Genomic DNA, 21,728 nt, shown 5'->3' on the forward strand with positions numbered 1-21,728 from the left:
ATACGACCACATGATCTAGACATGAGTGTTGTCAAAATCTTACTCCAAAATACTCTAGAATTTTAAAATTAATATGAAAAGACTTCTGACCTATTACAAGTCTCATGCACTTTACTCTGAGTAAAAGATCACTGGTCAATATTTAAAATGTATTGATTTTATTTGTATACAATTCTCCCAACTTAGGTATTTTAAAAGCAACAAATTGGAGAGCTAAGGAATGCAGGAAGCATGTATACTTATAAAGGGGACGAAATAGTGTAATAGAAGAGCAATTGACAGAAATAAAAATCTGCTTTTTAAATTTATTATAACTAATGGTCATAAAGATCACCTCTCTTCAGAAAAGGTCAAATTATTCAGTACATTTTACTTAAAAAACAGGGACATGCATAGTGTTTTATAAGTGTTTCTATTTTAAATTTTTAAAGTAAGAAATTGGGCACATAAACATGTTTTGAAACCTATAATATTAACATACACTTTTCTAGATGACTCTAAATAAATGATATATTATTCCTGTCTGAAATCTTGATTTTTAAGAGGCAGAAATTCTGACTTTTTCAATTGTGGTGAAATGTGAGATTCCATTTTTTTTTTTTTAAAGATTTATTTATTTATTTATTTGAGAGAGAGAATGAGAGAGAGCAAGCACAAGAGAGGGGGGAGGGTCAGCGGGAGAAGCAGACTCCCTGCCGAGCAGGGAGGCCGATGCGGGACTCGATCCCGGGACTCCAGGATCATGACCTGAGCCGAAGGCAGTCGCTTAACCAACTGAGCCACCCAGGCGCCCTGTGAGATTCCATTTTAAGGAGTTCCTTTGAAATTCTCTGTGTATAAAGACTAGAGGATTTTAGCATGGCCATGGTTCTTTCTCACTTTCTGTGGTTGAAGGCCTTGTCTTACAATCAAGCGTTTAAAGGACTAAAGGTAATGAACACACAGAATATCTCAGACACATGGCAAAGTCCAAGAAGGTTATAGGAAATTAAACTGTTTGTAGTCAGGAATTCTTTGTTGTTGTTCTTTTTTTCCCCTTTAGCCTATCAGTCAGGGATCCAGGAGGAAATAGATGGCACACATAAACTAGGCTAATTCCAGAGGGCTTAACGAATGGACTATCTACAGAGATGTGAGCAGGGATCAGAAAACCACAAAAGAGGGTACAGCACCGGGCACTGGTAATGGGTGGGGGGGGGGCTCTGATGACCCCTAGGTCTGAAAGGACAAGGGAAGGGGAACAGCTACATGGACTCAGAAGGAAAAAGTGGTGAAAAGAAAAGGCTGCTTTGAGAGGAACTGTGCCCTCAGGTGAAGGACACAGTCAGACTGAGGCAATCTCTCAGAGCAAGATGAGAGAATACATATCCAAATGACATTCTCCTCCTGCCCTAACATCTCTCGCCAGAACCCAGAGAACAGTGTCTGTGGACCTAACAGTCCAGCCCCCTGAGCTACCGAACAGTGTGGAGGATGATAGCGAGTGAACCTGAAGGAACACACAGAGTACATCTAGCAACTTTAGCTCCTGAAGTTTTATAAGATGCGCTCAATAAGCACATGTACAGGTTGGTAAAGGAACAAAGAGGAGAAGTGCCCGGTGTAAAAGGAAGAGTCAGGTTGCAGATGAGGGGCATGCAATGTGACATTATGAGTATATACTTCATAAAAAAATTATATACTCACTGAATCACAGTACACAGTCACTAAAAAGATTTAAATAAACTCTTAGACAAAACTTTCCACCCTACATAGATAAGCATACCACCTAAAACTACCTCCTACCATAATAATAGGACATAACCACTTTTTAGCACCAAGATCTTTATTCCTGTTTAATATGTAAGCTACATAACAACAACCAAAACCATATCCTGATGATAGCATCTGTAAAACTTCTTGGCAGCTAACATACAGTAAACATTGACCAATGCCTAGCTCTGCTAAGCATTTATCTTATTTACTCTATTCAACAAACTATGGTTTGCCTTCCCATAATCCCTGTTTTACAGATAAGGTAATTAAAGTTTAGAGAGATTTTGTAACTTGCTCAAAACCATAGAGGGAAGTGACACAGCAGGGATGCAAAGCTTGTTAGTTTGTCCCAAAGGCTAAGTTCTTCAGTGATTAGGCTACAGGGCTTTCAACAATAGCCAGATAGGGAGAGGGTAGAGGGATGAGGGTAGGCAATGGGGAAGGGGGAAGAGGGAGAGACCCAAGGGTGATAGAGAAGTTAGTTATAAATCTTTACAAGTTGAGCAAGGTAGGAATTTAAATTAGAAACTATGTGGATGCAATGAATTTAGGCAAAAAAAAAAAAAATCATCTTGCTTTTTGAACAACCCCAAATATTATGACTAAAATATAGTTAGCTACCAATTTTTGACTGATGTTTTTTCAATGATTCAAAATGTCTTACTGTGCTTACCCAACAATTCTCTATTTATTTAAAAAGTGTGGCATCAGTGTTGAATTAAGACTAAAACTGGTGGGGCGCCTGGGTGGCTCAGTCGTTAAGCGTCTACCTTCGGCTCAGGTCATGATCCCAGGGTCCTGGGATTGAGCCCCACATTGAGCCCCGCATCACGCATTGGTCTCCCCGCTCGGCGGGAAGCCTGCTTCTCCCTCTCCCACTCCCCCTGCTTGTGTTCCCTCTCTCACTGTGTCTCTCAGTCAAATAAATAAATAAAATCTTAAAAAAAAAAAGACTAAAACTGGTGGCACCAATTTAAGTTTTAGATATGCATTAACTTTTTTTGTTTTGTGAAACAAAATGCTGTAACCAATATTACAGGGATCTACTGCTTAAACTGATAATAAAGGCTAATTTAATTGTTGTGGGCTATTTTAAAGCTAATTTGCCTGCAATCTTTCATGTGAAATGCAAAGGCAGTCAAAACAGACAGAACACTGAAGTCCTTGTTCTCTAAATGTACATAGATGAGGTTTAACTTTCAAAATAATATAAAAAACTATGGTGATTTATTGAATACCAAATATTCATGAGACAAAGTTCCTTATTTTTTTTTTCCCTTTTCCCCCATTTGCCCATCCCTCTACTCGCTTCCCCTCCTGCAACCACTAGTTTGTCTGGTGTTTTTACGGGTGTGTTCCTGCTTTGTTTGTTTTGTGGAGACGAAGTCCCTTAACAGTCTTCCTGAGTTGAACAGGTGTTAAAGCCAAGAAGAACCACACTTTGGGAACTTTCCATAATCTTTTGATAGTCTATGATAGACTCTATTATTTTGAACTTAATTTTAATTTGATTTTATATTACAACATAGGTACTTGCTATAAATTCTTGCAAAATGACTAAAAGACATTATAGATAGGTTCATAGAATTTATCTGCATCATTTGAGTTAATAGTCAATTAATGGTGGCCCATTAGCAGATGTGGTATCTGTGACACTCCAGGACAGGGTTTATGGCAGAGATGAAAGAGGAAATTAGGAATGCCTAAGGAGGAGCAGATCCGGGTTCATTGTCCCAATCTGCAGGCCTATGACTAATATTGCTTGCTGCACCCCAAAGGTTGAGCTAGATGGCCCCTAACCAAAAAATTTACTCTCTACTGCCTTGCCTTCCACCACTTTTTCCTTTAGAATGAAGTTGGAATTTTGCCACTCTTTAAAATGTTATTGGATAACAAATTATTCCAGAGTTAATAAAATTTAAGAGAGAATTGATAGCTAAATGCAAAAAACCAAAACAAAATAAAAAACAGTATTATTTTGATCCTGGAATAGATTCAGGATGCTCACGGGAAAAATTAAAAATATGTCACTAGAAGCAAGAAAACAAATAAAAAAAACTTTTAAACATTTAAAGATATTTTGGTACTGGGTATTAAAATACATAACTTCAAACTCAAGCTCAGCTAGTACATTCAGCACTCTGGTTGGTACAACAAACACAATAGTTTGTATTTGGCATGTCAAGGTCTACTCTTTCAAACTTGACAGATCCTTGGTTAAAAGATAATAGATTAAAGTACTTTACAGCTGTAAAGCAGGTCATTGTGGTTATGTGCATACACTCTCTTTTCCTGTGAGAATTCCTCAGTGTCTGAACATCATTGGTGCTGAAAAAATGTTCATTGATTAGATGAGTAAATAAATATGTAAAATAGAGCTAGTTCTATTCAAAAAAAGAAAAGCTTTTCTTTAGCTACCTATACTTTCAATGGCTTCTTGAGTGTGCATGAGATCACTACATTTAAATTAGTCTTTATAATGAGTGACTTCTTGAAAAAAGTTAATTAAAAATTTGAAAAATATACTTCGTTAGCTTAAAAAATTAATGTATATGGAGCAATATGTTGCAAATCATGCCTTTTCTATGTTCAACTAGTTTCTACCATTTTTGCCAATAGGTAACTATTAGATTCTTGTGTGTCCTTAAATAGGCTTTACTAATATATATATAACCAAATATGAATATATATTTATTTCTCATTACCAAAATAGTGGCATAGGGTACACACTGTTCCTCAATGTGATTTTTCCCTATGTTGGGAGATATTTCTATATTAGTGCAAGCGATGACTGGCTTGCCCTATTTCTGTATATAGTGGGATGATCCTTCAAGTTAAAATTAATTTTTTGTAAAGAATAAAGACATACCTTTTTATTTCCTTATTCCTCAAACTTCCTTTTTATTCCCAATCTTAAATTTTAAAAACCTTGCTAATTCCTGATAAAAATATTAATCCTTCTTGTATAGAAATAATTAGTAATGAAATTATGAATACAAAATATGTGACTTTTGTTTCAACCTGAAAGGATTTTTGACAATAAAATATTCCTGCTTTATTCTGCATATGAATTTATGCCACACACTGAATAAATTTTTAATTTTTTGTTACAGAAAGTAGTTGATGTTAACAAATAGAACTAAGCATATATTTATTAATTTGTAAACAACAGGGTACAAGACTGCATTGTTTTTGCCCTCTGGTAGTGGCAGATTTATACTTATATACATTCTTAAACTTGACCTACTATGAGAATTTGCTACATTAATTTATTCAACAAGTATTTACTGATTAATTACAAAGTGCTCATATACGCTGTAAAGAATACAAGAGATGTACAAGATGATTTCTGTCTTCCAGCTTAGAGGCAAGGGGAAGACATAAGACATCTACTTGGAAAATGTTTAAATACATGCCTCAGATGGCACTTCCATGGCCGATGCTAGCTTCTTTCCATTTCCATTACTACCAGTCTCAGCCAGTCTTTATTTCTTCTAATCTAGACTGCCATGTTAGACTCCTACCTGGCCCCCTACATTTCATAAGCCCTCACTCCTACCCAGCATACACACAATGCCATAGAGGGTAACAGCTCTAATAGTTTCACTCTTCACAAAATAAATATAAACCTCTACAGCAATAAAGGGCTTACTGAGTGTGGTTTAAATAGAACATTCTAGTTTTGGTTCCCTTTGGTCCCTTCTTCATCTCATATTCCCAAACTCACAAGCCTACTGTTTTCCCCCTGAAAATGTCCTAGAACTTGCTTTCTTTTTCCTCATGCTGTTTTCTCTTCAAGAAACATCCCTTTCCTTTTTTCAGAATTCTGTCATCCTCATATGGTGATCTTTTATACTATATTCATATTAGACATAATCTGTATGAGAGAGAGCGAGAGCGTGCGAATGTGTGTGTGTGAACAAGACCACATTTGTGGAGGTTATCAGGAAGATATTATATAGTTATTAATTATATATTAGCATATACTTTACTTCTTTGTTTACTTGTTTCTTCTATTAGACTAAAGTTCTTGACCAAAACTTGTATTTTACTAGTCTTTATTTCCACTTTAGAACAAAGTATAAGCTTTGTACATAGAAGGTTCTCAGTAAATACTTATGTAATCAAATTGAAATTATTTGAATCCAATGCTGTAGAAAAAAAAATCAATTTCATTTAGTGAACTGGCCTAGGAAGATTTTTTGAATAAGGCCTTGGACAGGTCTTTTTTTTTTTTTTAAAGATTTTTTATTATTTATTTATTTATTTATTTGACAGAAAGAGAGAGAGCACAAGTAGGCAGAGCGGCAGGCAGAGGTAGAGGGAGAAGCAGGCTCTCTGCCGAGCAGGGAGCCTGACGTGGGGCTTGATCCAAGGACCCTGGGATCATGACCTGAGCCAAAGGCAGCCGCTTAACTGACTGAGCCACCCAGATGTCCCTGGACAGGTCTTTGGATACATGGGGAAAAACCTGACAGAGACTCTATGATAAAAATTTGTTGGAATGGGACACAAAATAATTAAAAACAACAATCGCAAAAAAGCAGCAACTCTGATTTCCGTAGAGTTCTACTTTTAATAATCATATCATTGGCCTGAAAAAGTAAAAAGAGATCCATGGCATTTATATCAATATGATAGTAAAGTAGGACTTAATGATACTAAAGAGATTCATTAAACATTAAAAATATATCAACTATTTCAAGTTGGTAACAAAATTTTTTGACTAAATTTTAGAATTTTTAAGTTGGAGGTTTGCAGGATATAAAGTTACTCTTTTTAAAAACTCATACATGATTATTTCAAATAAGAACCTTAAATTAGGGGCACCTGGGTGGCTCAGTCCATTGAGCGGCTGCCTTCGGCTCAGGTCATGATCGCAGGGTCCTGGGATCGAGCCCCGCGTCGGGCCCCCCTGCTCAGCGGGGAGCCTGCTTCTCCCTCTCCCTCTGCCTGCCACTCCCCCTGCTTGTGCTCTCTATCTCTCTGTCAAATAACTAAATAAAATCTTAAAAAAAAAAAAAAGAACCTTAAATTATAAGAGTGGCTTAAGATCTATGTTTAACTAGTTATTTATGTGTATTTGTCATTAGTGTCTCCTGATATAAAGAGATTTATCTGTTACATAAAATCTGTGTTTACATAGTTGGATCACCTTTGCAGGTTTCTATAAAACTTGGATAAGTGAAGGTATATGACTACATTTCTTTTTATTTCTTTCCTTTCTTTCTTCTTCTCTGTATAAAACTCTATATTTCTGTATGAAATTATTTAAAGTTAAAATGTGTAAGAAAAGATTTCTTAAGCAAACTTCAACTTACATTTTTTCACTTTATTAATCTGAAATATAAAATTGTTTACTGATTTTTCAAAAGCTGAAGAGAAGCTTTACTTAAACATTACACTAACCATAAAGATGATACTAGTGTATATTACACTAACCATAAAGATGATACTAGTAAATATTTGGTGTCATAGTCAAGAAATTTAGGTTTCATTACTATCTTCCCAACAGAAAAGCCATAAGCAGTATCTAGAACAATGAGTGGCTCAATGTTCCAGTTACAGAGAAATGTCATTTGGCTAGAATAATTTAATAATATATTTTATTATCTACCTACTTCTTTTTGTATCCAGAATATTGAAATGAAAATGTCGATAGATGTTGTACTCAGAATAAATACACTCCCAAAGATGGCCACATCCTAATTTCTAGAATCTGTGAATATGTTACCTACATGGCAAAAGGGACTTTGCCGATGTGATTAAGATTATTATGAACTTTAAGATGGGGAAGTTATCCTAGATTACCCACGTGGGCCCAAGAACATGTTTCGGAACAATTTTTTGCATCCCTATTACTTAGAACATGCCAAACCCATAGTAGGCACTTAGCAAATATTTGTTGAATGAATAAAAGAAGGAATAATATAATATTGGGGAATCAAGAAAGAAAGAATGTAACAATTAATTATCTGTATTTGTAGAATTCTAGAAGGTGTCATACTTTTTAAAACAGTAAAAATCACTGCTCACCATTTTTTTCCCTGTAGGAATATAGGTAATAAAGTGAAAAACACCATGAAATCAAAAGAACCCCAATGTACCTTTGAAATATGATCCAGTTTGAAAATTTCTTCTTTGTTCCCGTGGAATAAAAACCTAACAATTGAAAATGTTATGATGATGCAATGCAACAAATTGGAAGTATAAAATTTTAAGTTACCTTATCTGTATAATAATTATAGTGAAAATATAATGACCCCAAATACTGATTTTAATTAGTAAAACACTGATGGGAGAAGAATAAAAAAGGAATTACTCTGAATTAAAATATAATTTTCTTATTTTTAAAATAATCCCTTATCTCTATTAAAAACTCCAAATTTTAAGCTTATAAATTTTGGTAAAATCTGGACAAAAGATGGTAAATTCATAAAGACAACCTAACCTGGTGGTAAAAAATTAAATGGCTCCATTGAAAAACCCAAAAATCAGAAGTACCTGGGTGACTCAGTTGGCTAAGCATCCCACTCTTGATTTCTGCTCAGGTCATGATCTCGGGGTCATGAGATCAAGCCCCATGTTGGGCTCTGTGCTGAGTGTGGAGCCTGTTTAAGAGTCTCTTTCTCCCTCTCCCTTTGTCCCTCCCCCCCCGCCCCCGGGCCAGCTCTGACTCTCTCTTAAAACAAAACAAAAAAACCCCCCAAAAACAAAACAATTCTGCAGTCTAACCTAAGTGACCAGTTCTCTAGTTCCAATTCCATAATTCTGTCCTAGACACATAATCTCAGATAAAACAGATTCATGTAACAAAGAACACAACATTTTTTAGTATAACAAAATTTATGCCTAACTCAAATATCCAACAATAAGAGAATGGTTAGGTAAATAGATCGTATATTTAAACATCATGCACTAAAACAAATGTAGCATGAAAGAAAATCAGTGTGGAAATTTTTAAACATAGTTTGATCTCAATAATTTTAAAACATGTATAGAAAAAATTTAGAAAGCAATATGCCATAATATTACATATAATTGGTAGCATTATAGAATATTTTAATTGGTACTGTTTTCCAAATTTTCATTATTAAAGTTACTATTTTATATTCAGAGAAAGCATTTTGTAATGGAAAAGAAAAATTCTAATATAAACAATCACTTATGATCATTCAACATTTCAAATTCTGTAATCATGTCTATTTCATGAAAACCTCTGTAGGAATGGGCTGTTTTAAACTCACCCAAGGGCTTTTCAAAATAGCATCAAAGTACATTTTAGGTTTGATCTGAGGAACAAAATCTTCTTAAATAATGAAACTCAATATTAACTACAAAGAGACAGGTTAAATAAACATTTTATGAGAGAAACAACCACTATTTTTGGTAACTTAAAGAGCTATTTTTTTATTTACATAATTACTAATATTGTGTTAGGTGGCTGAATTATTATTATGTATGTAATCAAATCCTACCTTTGCAGGTTCTTAGCATATAAATTCTATAACTTTGTACACTTACTACAATAAGCTGGTGATAATTAGTTTTATATACCACTGCTGGTCAAATAAAAACCAATATATTGGTGGAATTCTTACTTACCGTGGTAGCACAATGAATATCTTTCCACACTGTGGCTTCCCTGGAGAGATCAGAGACTTCAAACAAATTATCAAGAATCACTTCCCCAATCATGTCATGTCTAGAAAATCTGTCAAAATCATATACACTGAAATGTAGTTTTCGGTTGCTTAGTTGATCATATGCTACAGGAAATTGAAAAGTTTCATCAAATAGAGGATTTAAAGTCTTTCTGTGCACACGGGTCTGAAATTTCTTCTTCCTGTCTGGAAGAAGATACATCTTCATATAAGGGTCAGAAGTGCCTGTGAAGTCTTTAGCAGGGAGATCTAAGGCTTTGATAATTTTAACAACTAGAAGTTCATTTTCATAGTCATACTGGAGGGTGAAGTTAAGTTTCCCACAGGTTTTGATATCTTCTTGCCTGTTGCCCTCAGAGTCAACTGATTTCTGTTTGTAGAGCTCTGGTTTTATCCTCCCAATGCTGGTTGTTGTTTCTCCTCTTTGTAAAACGGGTTCTGTGCCCATGCTAAAATCAACACTGGAAACCTGCATTTGCCTCGGTAGGTGTCTCCGGAAGGAATTGTGGCTGTACACACACACACAAAATAATTTAGGAAGATCATTTGATGACAACATTATATGGTGGCATATAAACTTTCCCCCATCCCCAGGATAATGAAAGCATTGCATTTGTATCAATAGACAGACAGACAGACAGACAGACACACACACACACACACACACACACACAAAGAGCTACTTTTGAAAAATGGGAGAAATGCAATATTCAAAGGAAAAGGCTTCTAAAATGATAGAAGCACCTGAAACACTCAAATGTACATTTTTTATGAGCTTTTGGAATTTTGTACCATCAATCACAAGCATATAATTACATAAATTACATACTATTGTAAAAAAACATGATTACCAACAAAGTTTAGTATTCCACAAAATACCGTGAATCATCAATCGTCTGGTTATATCTAGCTGTCAGTCTTATGCAGACAAATCATTCAGATGGCTGGTTTCTTTATATCTACATATTTGTGTCTCATGAATCTCCTGTCTTACTGACTACCCCCATTACAATAAAAAACATAAGTCCACCTATTCTTACACTGTGTTAATTATTTCTAATACTTAAGATAATTAAATGAGTATTTACTTGCAAAGAGAATATATTGTGGTGACAGCCAAAATTAGTACATTTTTCTTTTTTCAACATGGAGTGGGCTTCAGAAATCCTGAGGATTAAAAAATGTAGAATTTTAGAATTTGGGGCCAACATAATAGAGTGTTTTAGAATTCAAACTGACTTTCCTATTATCACTGTTACTACTAATCTGGTCAACATTTCCAGAACACTGGCTGTATCAACTAACTAGTGCCTTGTAAATGTGACTTGCACTAAGATCTGCTTCTCTTCTACTTCCTCTGTGATTTCTGACAGGAACCATATCAACTTATGTGACTACTCAATGCTCAGTCCCAGGTATTTTGTTCTTTATTCTCCTTGGTCTCTCCATCAGTCTAATCATTTCTCAGACTATAACTGTCATCTTAAATCTGATGGTTCCTTGCATATATCTCAGATATATAAACTTCTAGTTCCATATTTCTATATCTCTAAGGGAGATTTCTAAATGGTTATCTTAATTTTGCTCCAAACTCAAGCAAATTCATTATTTTCTGCTTTTTACTCCCAAACTGGTGCTCCCTTCCACAATCTTAGAAAATAGCTCTAACATTATCAGCCACATATGCTTGGGAGCCTGCATTATGCTTTGGATCACCTTTCCTTTATTCATGAGATTTACTCAATTTTCTAAATCTTGTTGATGTTTGCTTTGAAACATCCCATATACTTGTCCATTCTGTTTCATTTCCATTGCTACTCAGTCCGGATCCTCATCACCTTATATTTGGCTTTCTATACTAGCCTTTGGCTGATTTTCCTTCTTTCAGCACTCTCTTATACTTAATATCTATGTAGCACTTACTTCAAAATCCTCTACTCACTTCTGTTGTTTATTACATCAGGTCTACATTACTTTTTACAGCAAGCGCTAAGTAATACTGAGGCTATTGCTTAACTAATACTTGATTCATTGATGCACACATAAGGACTGATTTAAGAGGGATAAAAAAGTAGTGATAATCAGAAGTAAGATACCTAGCCAAGATACCATTTGAGAAATAGCTCAAAGAGCTGAGGATATTGAGCCTAGAAAGGACAGGAATCTGACTTCTAATATCCCCGAAGGACTGTCATGGCAGAATTAATAAGAATCAGTGGAAGTTACAGGTAAAGATAGACTTCAGCTTGATATAAGGGAACATTTAAAAATATCTAGAGCTGTACAAAATGGTGAAGTAATGAACTTCCACAAACACAATGTATAGAAACAAAGGTCAGATGTTGAAGGAAAAGGTTTCTGCCTCAGGTGAGATGCTAGACTTCTAAGTGTTTTCTAACCCCTAATTTCTATGATTCTCTATCATTCTATGACTCTTTAATAATTTTATTCAAGATATCATTATTATGATATCATAATAAAATAGAATTTTATTATGCAAATTGTAAATTATGTAAAATCAGAATTATAATCTGAGGTGTTCCAAATTCATTCTCTTATAATGAATTAGCTTATTTTCTATTAATGGGACTGAAATACTAAACAACTATCTTTTTTGTGTGTTTGGCATTTTCCATATTTCCTTTTTGTGTTGTTGTTTGAAGTATTTATTTATATTCTAGTTAGTTAACATACAGGGCAATATTGGTTTCAGGAGAAGAATTTAGTTATTCATCACTTACATATAACCCCTAGTGCTCATCACAAGTGCCCACCTTAATGCCCATCACCCATTTAGCCCATCTGCCCACCCACCTCCCCTCCAGCAACCCTCAGTTTGTTCTCTATCATTAAGAGTCCATTTTATGGTTTGCCTCCCTCTCTTTCTTTTTTCTTCCTTCCCCTATGTTCATCTGTTTTGTTTCTTAAATTCCACATATGAGTGAAATCATATGGTATTTGTCTTTCTCTGACTGACTTATTTCTTTTAGCATAATACACTCTAGCTCTGTCCACGTCATTGCAAATGGCAAGATTTCATTCTTTTTCATGGCTGAGTAACATTCCAGTGTGTGTATACCACATCTTCTTTACCCATTTATCAATTGATGGTCATTTGGGCTCTTTCCATAATTTGGCTATTGTTGATAATGCTGCTATAAACTTTGGGGTGCATGTGCCCCTTTGAATCAATATTTTTGTATCCTTTGGATAAATACTTAGTAGTGTAATTGCTGGGTCATAGGATAGTTCTATTTTCAACTTTTTGAGGAACCTCCATACTGTTTTCAGAGTGGCTGCACCAGCTTGCATTCCCACCAACAGTGTAAGAGCGCTCCCCTTTCTCCATACCCTCACCAACATTGTTGTTTCCTGAGTTGTTCATTTTAGCCATTCTGACAGGTGTGAGGTGGTATCTCATTGTGGTTTTGATTTGTATGTCCCTGATGATGAGTGATGTTGAGCATCTTTTTATGTGTCTGTTAGCCATCTGTATGTCTTCTTTGGAAAAATGACTATTCATATCTTTTGCCCATTTCTTAACTGGATTATTTGTTTTTTTGGGGTGTGGAGTTTGAGAAGTTCTTTATAGATTTCGGATACTAACCCTTTATTAGATATGTCATTTGCAAATATCTTCTCCCACTCTGAAGGTTGCCTTTTAATTTTGTTGATTTTTTTCCTTTGCTGTGCAGAATCTTTATCTTGGTGAAGTCCCAATAGTTCATTTTTGCCTTTGTTTCCCTTGCCTCCAGAGATGTATCTAGCAAGAATTTGCTATGGCTGATGTCAAAGAGGTTGCTGCCTGTGTTTTAATCTAGGATTTTGATGATTTCTTTTCACATTTAGGTCTTTCATCCGTTTTGAACTTATTTTTGTGTGGGGTGTAAGGAAGTGGTCCAGTTTCATTCTTCTGCATGTTACCGTCCAGTTTTCCCAATGCCATTTGTTGAAGAGACTGTCTTTTTTTCAATCAGATATTCTTTTCTGCTCTGTCAAAGATTAGTTGACCAGACGGTTGAGGGTCCATTTCTGGGTTTCTTTTCTGTTCTACTGATCTATGTGTCTGTTTTTGTGCCAGTGCTGCCTTGATCACTACAGGTTTGTAATAGAGCTTGAAGTCTGGAATTTGATGCCTCCCGCTTTGCTTTTCTTTTTCCAGATTGTTTTGGCTATTCAGGGTCTTTTGTGGTTCAATATGAATTTTAGGATTGTTTATTCTAGTTCCGTGGAGAATGCTGGTGGTATTTTGTTAGGGATTGCATTAAATGTGTAGATCACTTTGGGTAGTATAGACATTTTAACAATATTTGTTAAATATGAGCATGGAATATTTTTCCATTTCTTTGTGTCCTCTTCAATTTCTTTCATAAGTGTTCTAGTTTTCAGAGTACAGATCCTTTACCTCTTTGGTTAGGCTTATTTCTAGGGTCTTAACGGTTTTTGGTGCAATTGTAAATGGGATCGATTCCTTGATTTCTCTTTCTGCTGCTTCATTATTGGTGTATAGAAATGCAACAGATTTTTGTACATTGATTTTGTATCATGTGACTTTTCTGAATTCGTGTATCAGGCCTAGCAATTTTTGGGGGGAGGCTTTTGGTTTTCTACGTAAAGTATCATGTTGTCTGTGAATAGTCAAAGTTTGACTTCTTCCCTGCTGATTTGGATACCTTTTCTTTTTGTTGTCTGATTGCTGAGGCTAGGACACTAAACAACTATTTAAATACCATAGAAATGGTACAGCTAATCCCATTCTAATTCTTTTTTTTTTTTTTAAGATTTTATTTATTTATTTGACAGAGAGAGACACAGCTAGAGAGGGAACACAAGCAGGGGGAGTGTGAGAGGGAGAAGCAGGCTTCCTGCCGAGCAGGGAGCCCGATGCGGGGCTCAATCCCAGGAGCCTGGGATCATGACCCGGGCTGAAGGCAGATGCCCAACAACTGAGCCACCCAGGCACCCCTCCATTCTAATTCTTGATATTCTTTAGCACTAATCTGATAATGGAATACCATTTATTTCTTTAAGCCTGTATATCTATCCTTGATACACAGGATTAGGGGCTTAAATTAGGGACAGGCAACCATTAGAGAGTATTTAGGAAAGTAAGAAGAATTTTAAAAGGAATACAAGTTCAGACCAACAATAGTACAAATCTCACTCCCTTCACTTGCCAGTTGCATGACTCTGGGCAGGGCCTCTTAGGGCTTCAGTCTGAAAAATGGGTGTAATGGTATTACCCACGCCATAATGTGTGGTGCAAATTATGTGAAATGATGCATGAAAAATAATGATATAAATTAAAAAAAATAATAAAGGAATATAAGTAGTATATGTTCTGTATTATGAAAGGAGTCTAGTATAACTTAGTTCTATATTCAGTGTACCTAAGAGATTAGGATATTTTGTTAAATAATTTAATATTTCTGCCCAAATCACTTTTACTTATATAATGATTTAAAAAAAAAATTTGTAAACAAAATACCCCCAAAGGTAAATTCTTTATTTTTAAAAAAAATTTTTTTTAAAGATTTTATTTATTTGACAGAGAGAGCGAGAGAGCACAAGCAGGGGGAACAGTGGAGCAAGAGGGAGAAGCAGGCTCCCCGCCAAGCAGGGAGCCCGATGCGGGGCTCGATCCCAGGACCCTGAGATCATGACCTGAGCCAAAGGCGGACGCTTAACCATCTGAGCCACCCAGGCACCCCTAATTCTTTATTTTTTATAGATTGATTCCATTCACACTCACTTATACTTTTCAGTATCATAAAATTTTAATCTTCTATCCTCTCCCTAAAAATCAGTAATTTCTTTCTTATGTCTCTGAATATAATTGTACAGCTGTAAAGCCCCTCCAGCAGGAATCAAAGAGTAGTAATGCCCTATAATTAGGGCAAATAGTGTATATTCTAAGTCATAGGTTAGCTAGTCAGTTAAGAGAAGCTTTAATTATTACAATGCTAAACTATTGCCATGACAAAACAGATCTTTTTTTCTTGCTCTCTCCCCAGCCTACCGGCCCCTTTTCTTTTTCTCTTTTGGAATGACATGATAAGTGGCTAGTCTCACACAAATATACAACCAATCAAAGTATAGGCCACTTGACTGTTCCTGATCTCATTCTTAGCCTTCAAACCTAGAACGGCACCACCCAAGTACTTCTCCAGGTAGGGAAGGAAAAACTTCCCCTACCTTACCTGGAACATCTGACAGTAGCTGGAGTCAAAATTACTTGATGCCATAGGAGTAATATGCATTAACATGGTGATTTTCAAATACTTATTACCAACAGATCCTTTCCTTCAAAAAAAATCAGAAGCCAGAAGTTGAGTATGTAAAGACAGAGCTGCTCCGGTTATTGTGTGGGTGGAGTCTTGGAATCTCACTGGAAACCAAGCCAGCTTTTCCCTACTACCCAGAAGAAGGTGCTTGAAGATCGTAACACTGAGAGGAGATGGGAAAAGTGCTGGCCTGGAATCAGACAGTGTGCTCCCAGCTTCCCTTGGGCAAGTCACTTAACTTGTTTGAGCTTTACTCTCCTTATCTATAAAATAGTCTTTTCACAGTGTGAAGACCGAATGAGATATTAGATAAGACAACTTTGAAAACTATAACTTCTTGTACTCGATAACAGTTATTATCGTTAGAATTCAGCTGAAGTGCAAATACCATAATGAATTCTCTGGTTCTGATGATCGCAAGCCTAGGGTTGCTGTGTGGGGCTGCAGAGGTGGAACAAAGTCATTCCTGTGTGAGCACGTCCTGGGCCACAGCCCTGGATAACAGGGCTCTCTAATTCACTCACTTCTTAGCACCTAGCAGTTCTCTTTCCCTTAAATGGGAAACTTTTATCCTCCTATTCTCGGCTGCAGTGTCTTTTTTTTTTTTTAAGATTTTATTTATTTATTTATTTGACAGAGAGATTGAGAGAGAGAGAGAGTGCACAAGTAGGCAGAGAGGCCGGCAGAGGGAGAAGGAGAAGCATGCTCCCAGCTGAGCAGGGAGCCTGATGCAGGGCTCCATCCCAGGACCCTGGGATCATGACCTGAGCCAAAGGCAGATGCTTAACTGACTGAGCCACCCAGGCGCCCTTAACTGCAGTGTCTTTATCATCTGTTAAGTTTACCTTAGATATTGCTTGAGAATTCAGAGAGGAAAAACAGAAATATATTTAGCAGCATTTTATTGATTTATTCAATATGTTTGTAAGGAACTCATCTCTCCTTGTTTTTGTTAGTACTGAACTTCTTATCAGAAACTATGAGCATATATTAAAAGCTATAGCCCCATTTCACAGTTAAGAAGGCTTGAATAGTTAAGACTAAATCAAGTGTGTGGTAAACTAAGTTTTCATCTTTGTTTCCTGTTTTCCTCTATTCATTTTGAAACAAGAACAGGAGTGATTCACTCAATACACTAAAATCTCAGCAAAAAAACCCACCCACAAACCAACAAACATACGTAATGCCACGCCTAACCAAGGCAAGGCACTACATACATGAAGGCAGACTAAGTTGTATGTCACAATGAAGTTTTAAAAATAAATATTGGACATCAGCAAAATCCTCTATAGCCTTAATCTCTTCTTTGAATGTTCTTCTCACCTTATTGCTCAGTAGAAACATGGCTTTTCTTTAGGACATCGTTTCCTCTGTGCCCCTCTCATGCGGCGACTGATATGTTCCCCACAGTCCTTGTTCCACTAGCCTGGAGGTGGGGCAGTCCTGCATTCTTCTTGTTCCCCATTGTCACTTTGACACCATTCTCCCTCCATCCACCTCTACCAGCCCTGAAGCTCAAGTCAGCAAGTCACATCCCCATTATTACTTATTGTTAACCGTCTATTGATTAATAAATCACTCCCTTTAAAGTCTTCATTATTTTCATTTCATGGTTCACTAACACTCTCTTTGACAATGTTTTTGTTCTAATTTCTAGCAATGCACATGTTTTTTTCTACCTTGTGGCCTCTAGGTTCTTTGAACTCCCCTCCTGCAATGATGCCCTTTACTTACTGAAATTACTACCATGTACATAGATTTTGTCATCATTAGCTACAAACTCTCCACAACCCCAATGTCATGCATACCTCTCTCTGATCAACACCTCTTATCTTTCTAGCTCAGACCCTCTTATACCCCTCAGACAACCTTTCCAAATGATGAGAACCTCTAATCTGTGACTGTACCACCATTTCATAATCCCTATGTCCCTGATATCATTTCCCTCTTATTATCCAGTTTTAATTCCATGGCTAATCATTAGAGTCACTCTCAGGGACACATCCCCAATTCCCTATTGCTCTCTACCTTCTTAGTTGCAGGACAACAACACAAAAATAACTGCAGCTCTGGTTGAATTCAAGCCTCCATCATCTCTACACCTGCCCACGTGCAAGTGAATGCAATTGGAGAAAAACATAAAATAACTCTCATTGCTCCACTTTAAATTCATGACATTTCTCATGTAAACCCAAATGTAACACAGCAATTCCTTCTCCCTCTCAATCTCCTAGATTTGCAAGAAGACCATTTCACACCCTCTCACCTTTCTACAAACCTCCATCACCCTTCTTCCTCATGCTAAGGCTCAATTGATGACCTAGTTTTCCACTTCACTCAGAAAAATTGAAGCAAAGAGCAGAACCTTCCACAGACACCATCTCATCAACCCTCTCAGCAGATCTGTAACCCATATATTTTGCCTTAAAGATAATCCCATTTTCTCTCATGTCACCTTCAAGAATATTCCCTGATTCTTGCATTATTAATCCTCCCTCTCCGTTGGATCACTACTGTCAGCATAAAAGCACACTGTTGTTTCTCCTATCTTAAAGAAAACCTCATACCACTTCCTCTCTCTGTACTACTCTGTTTCTCTGACACATTTGTAGCAAAACTCCTTGAAAGAGTTGAGACAGTCCATTCACTGTCCAATTTGTTTCTTTCTATTCTATTTAAACATACTCTAATTAGCTTTACACATGCTCAACTCCACCATAACCACTCTTGAAAATGTGAACAATGACTTCCCCACATTGCTAAACTCACAGGGCAATTCACAGTTTTTATCCCAGCCAGCCTTACTGGAGCCAATTAACATTTAATCTCTCCCGGTTGTTTACATACACTCTTCACTTGGCCCCCAAACCCTCCTGGCTTTTCTCCTACTTTACTAGTCTCTACTTTCTAAGCCTACTATGCTGTTCCTGATGTCTGCAAACAGTGTTTTGAAATTACTTGTTCTCACATCAGTCTTCCATTCCTCAACACTTTTGCTAGACGGTGGTCTTTATAATGGCAGAGACTATGTATTATTCATCTTTTCATGAATTTCATACTAACATATACTGGGATTCAGGAAATGTTTGTTGGAGTTTGTATTAAAATAATTTACCCTAGGGGCACCTGGGTGGCACTGTCCGTTAAGTGTTGGACTTTAGGATTTGGTTCAGGGCATGAGCTTAGGGTCCTGAAATCAAGCCCCTTGTCAGGGCTCAGCACTGAGTGTGGAGCCTGCTTGAGATTCTCTCTCCCTCTCCCTCTGCCCCTCCCACTCGTGCTCTCTCTGTCTCTCTCTCTCAAATAAATAAATAAATCTTTTTAAAAAATCATTTACCAGGCACCTGGGTGGCTCAGTCAGTTAAGCGTTTGCCTTTGGCTTAGGTCATGATCCCAGGGCCCTGGGATTGAGTCCCCTGTGGGGCTCCTTGCTCAGCAGGGAGTCTGCTTTTCCCTCTCCCCCTGCCCTTCCCCTGTGGTTGTGCTCTCTCTCTGGAGCGCTCTCTCTTTCAAATAAATAAAATCTTTTAAAAAAATCATTTACCCTAATACTCCTGTGACTAATGAAATCAAATACCGTCAATCAATTTATAGTGATTGTAAAGAGGAGATCAATTTATAATTAGTGTTTGTAAAGAGGAGATGATATTTATCAGTGCCAGAAAACAAACTCTCCAAGTCTGATTTTATTTTATAAGGTTTTGTCTCTGACCTTGGTACAAACAGCCATCCCATTTCAGAAAAGAGTTGTTGTATTTATTGAATACATGTTTCATGAAAAAGCTTATTTAACCATCTCAAGCATCTGTACAGCATTTTTCATGAAATTTAATTGAAAGAGATAGATCTCAGGTCCTCACAGTTTTGGGTAAGTGTTGCTTCTTGCTATCCTAGCTAGGTATATATCTTTTAAACTTTCCTTTTGTGTAACATCTTGCTTTCCATTCCTTACAGTGCCCTGGATGAATAATTGCAATTTTTGCTATCTTTTCAGAGGAATTTAATTAAAAAAAAATCTCTTAAACTATACAATCCAATTTTATGTATTTTTACATAATGCTTTCATTTCTCTTATGTGATGATTTTAAAAATTACTTTTCTAAGCAACCATAGCTTATTGTAAATCCATGAGCACATGTAAGTCAGTGATTTCTTCCCATGAACATTTTCTTGCTTTTGTTCATAAGTTCAATTGGCTCTGCCATTAGGTTTCCTAATTATTTTTCAGTAGGTACTTAGAATCCTCTCTAACAGTGGCTAACCTACATAATTCCTCATCCTCAACAAATTATTTTGCCACTTACTATTCACCTTTTCTGGGCACCCTTAATGAATGAACAGAAAATTGGTCCTCATACTCATCCTGGGAGTATACCATCATTAACCTCTTTCTAATATGGGCAGTTTATCTCACCACCTGATGCTGTTATTTAAAGGAGCAAAGTGAAGTGGAGAGATGACCAATCAATCAAAAGTGTCACTTGATGCGTATTATGTACCTACACAGTGACAGAAATTAGGAATGCATAAAAGTAGGCTACACAGTCTTGTTCTCTGAGAACTTAGCATTGAGTTTGGCAAGTAGCTACAGCTCAATATTAGGACAATAAATAATTGCTAGATTGTAACTGTGGCTTTAAATAATAAAGGATAATAAGCTTATAATTGGGCAGAGAAAATAGACTCTCAGATACATTTTCCTTAAACAGCTTATAGTAGATAAAAAAGAGGTCACCATTCTAGATGTGGGAAGCAATATAAGCAATTGCACAAAGATAGAGGTAAGGTCTATAGGAGGATAGTAAAAAGACCAAGCATTCCTCTCGTGGCAATCATAAAATACCTACTTGGATAGATAGATGGGGTCATCAAATTCATTTTTTTTTTTTAAAGATTTTATTTATTTATTTGAGAGAGAGAATGAGAAAGAGAGAGCACGAGAGGGGGGAGGGTCAGAGGGAGAAACAGACTCCCCGCTGAGCAGGGAGCCTGATGCAGGACTCAATCCCGGGACTCCAGGATCATGACCTGAGCCGAAGGCAGTCGCTTAACCAACTGAGCCACCCAGGCGCCCAAATTCATTTTTTTTTTTTAAACCAACAAATATAGTTCCTACAGTACTTTGTCTAGGTGTCAAGAGCAATACGAAGAGCAATCTTGGGCAGATTTTCTGCCTAAGAAAGCAACACAGAGCTATATGTGTGGGGGAATATGGAATTAAAATGCTTGAATGGCAGCTTGGTATCATCAGATTGTAATAGTTCAAATGGCAGGCTTTGCAAAGGTTTAGGCTATACTTGTAATGATTTGAAGTGTCACAGTGCTTTTTATAAGGGATCTTAGATTCTTCCCTTATAACTTCTCCCAGGCTTTTGTCTTTTGGTTGTTGTTTGCTCTTTCCTGATTTTTATCATGCCTTAACTATTATATTAGTTTCCAAATAGATGTCTTTTTCTTTAGTCTGTCCTATAAGCTATTGCCAAATTAATTTTTCTAAAACCTAGCTCTTTATCAAGGGCTTTAACAAGAGACTCTTCTGTGGCAAATATTTTTTGATAGGACAGAACTTGAACATCCTGGCCATGATTTCAAGGCCTCTTATACTTTGATTCCAGCCAACTTTCTCTTCTTCCTTTACTCCTCCACTAAACTCTGTTTTCTGATCAAGGTATTTTACCTGCTGTTTTCATGGCAACATTTCCTATTCTATGTCTTTTTGCATAAAATGTTTCCATCTGGGATGCACACCTTCTCCCAATTGCCATTCATGTGAATTCTTGGTTTCCTTTAGCCTCCGCTTAATCTCTCTTCTCTCAGCCTCATGCTGGAAATAACTTTTCTGTTCTCAGAATTCCACATTCTCCACCACAGTTTGCACTTGTAATTCCTTATACTGAAGTTGGTCTTATATGTCTTATCTTTGCATTATGTTATAAATTTTTTTCCAGCTCCCTTGGATTTGCAGAGTGGACGGAGTGTACATAATACCTGATGATACCCATTAGTAAATATCTACTTGAATGAG

General features: G+C 36.5%; 1 protein-coding gene across 1 annotated transcript in view; it reads right to left on the minus strand.

The window, feature by feature from the left end:
• SYT10 (synaptotagmin 10) overlaps positions 1–21,728 on the minus strand; it is a 66,477-nt gene that overhangs the window by 22,952 nt on the left and 21,797 nt on the right. Inside the window, exon 3 of the mRNA XM_006727694.2 lies at positions 9,361–9,928. Coding sequence (XP_006727757.1) covers positions 9,361–9,928 — 568 coding nt within the window. The remainder of the gene's footprint in view (positions 1–9,360; positions 9,929–21,728) is intronic.

Source organism: Leptonychotes weddellii, chromosome 5 (genome assembly GCF_054177405.1).
Source record: "Leptonychotes weddellii isolate Sample4059 chromosome 5, ASM5417740v2, whole genome shotgun sequence".
NCBI classification, from domain to species: Eukaryota; Metazoa; Chordata; class Mammalia; order Carnivora; family Phocidae; genus Leptonychotes; species Leptonychotes weddellii.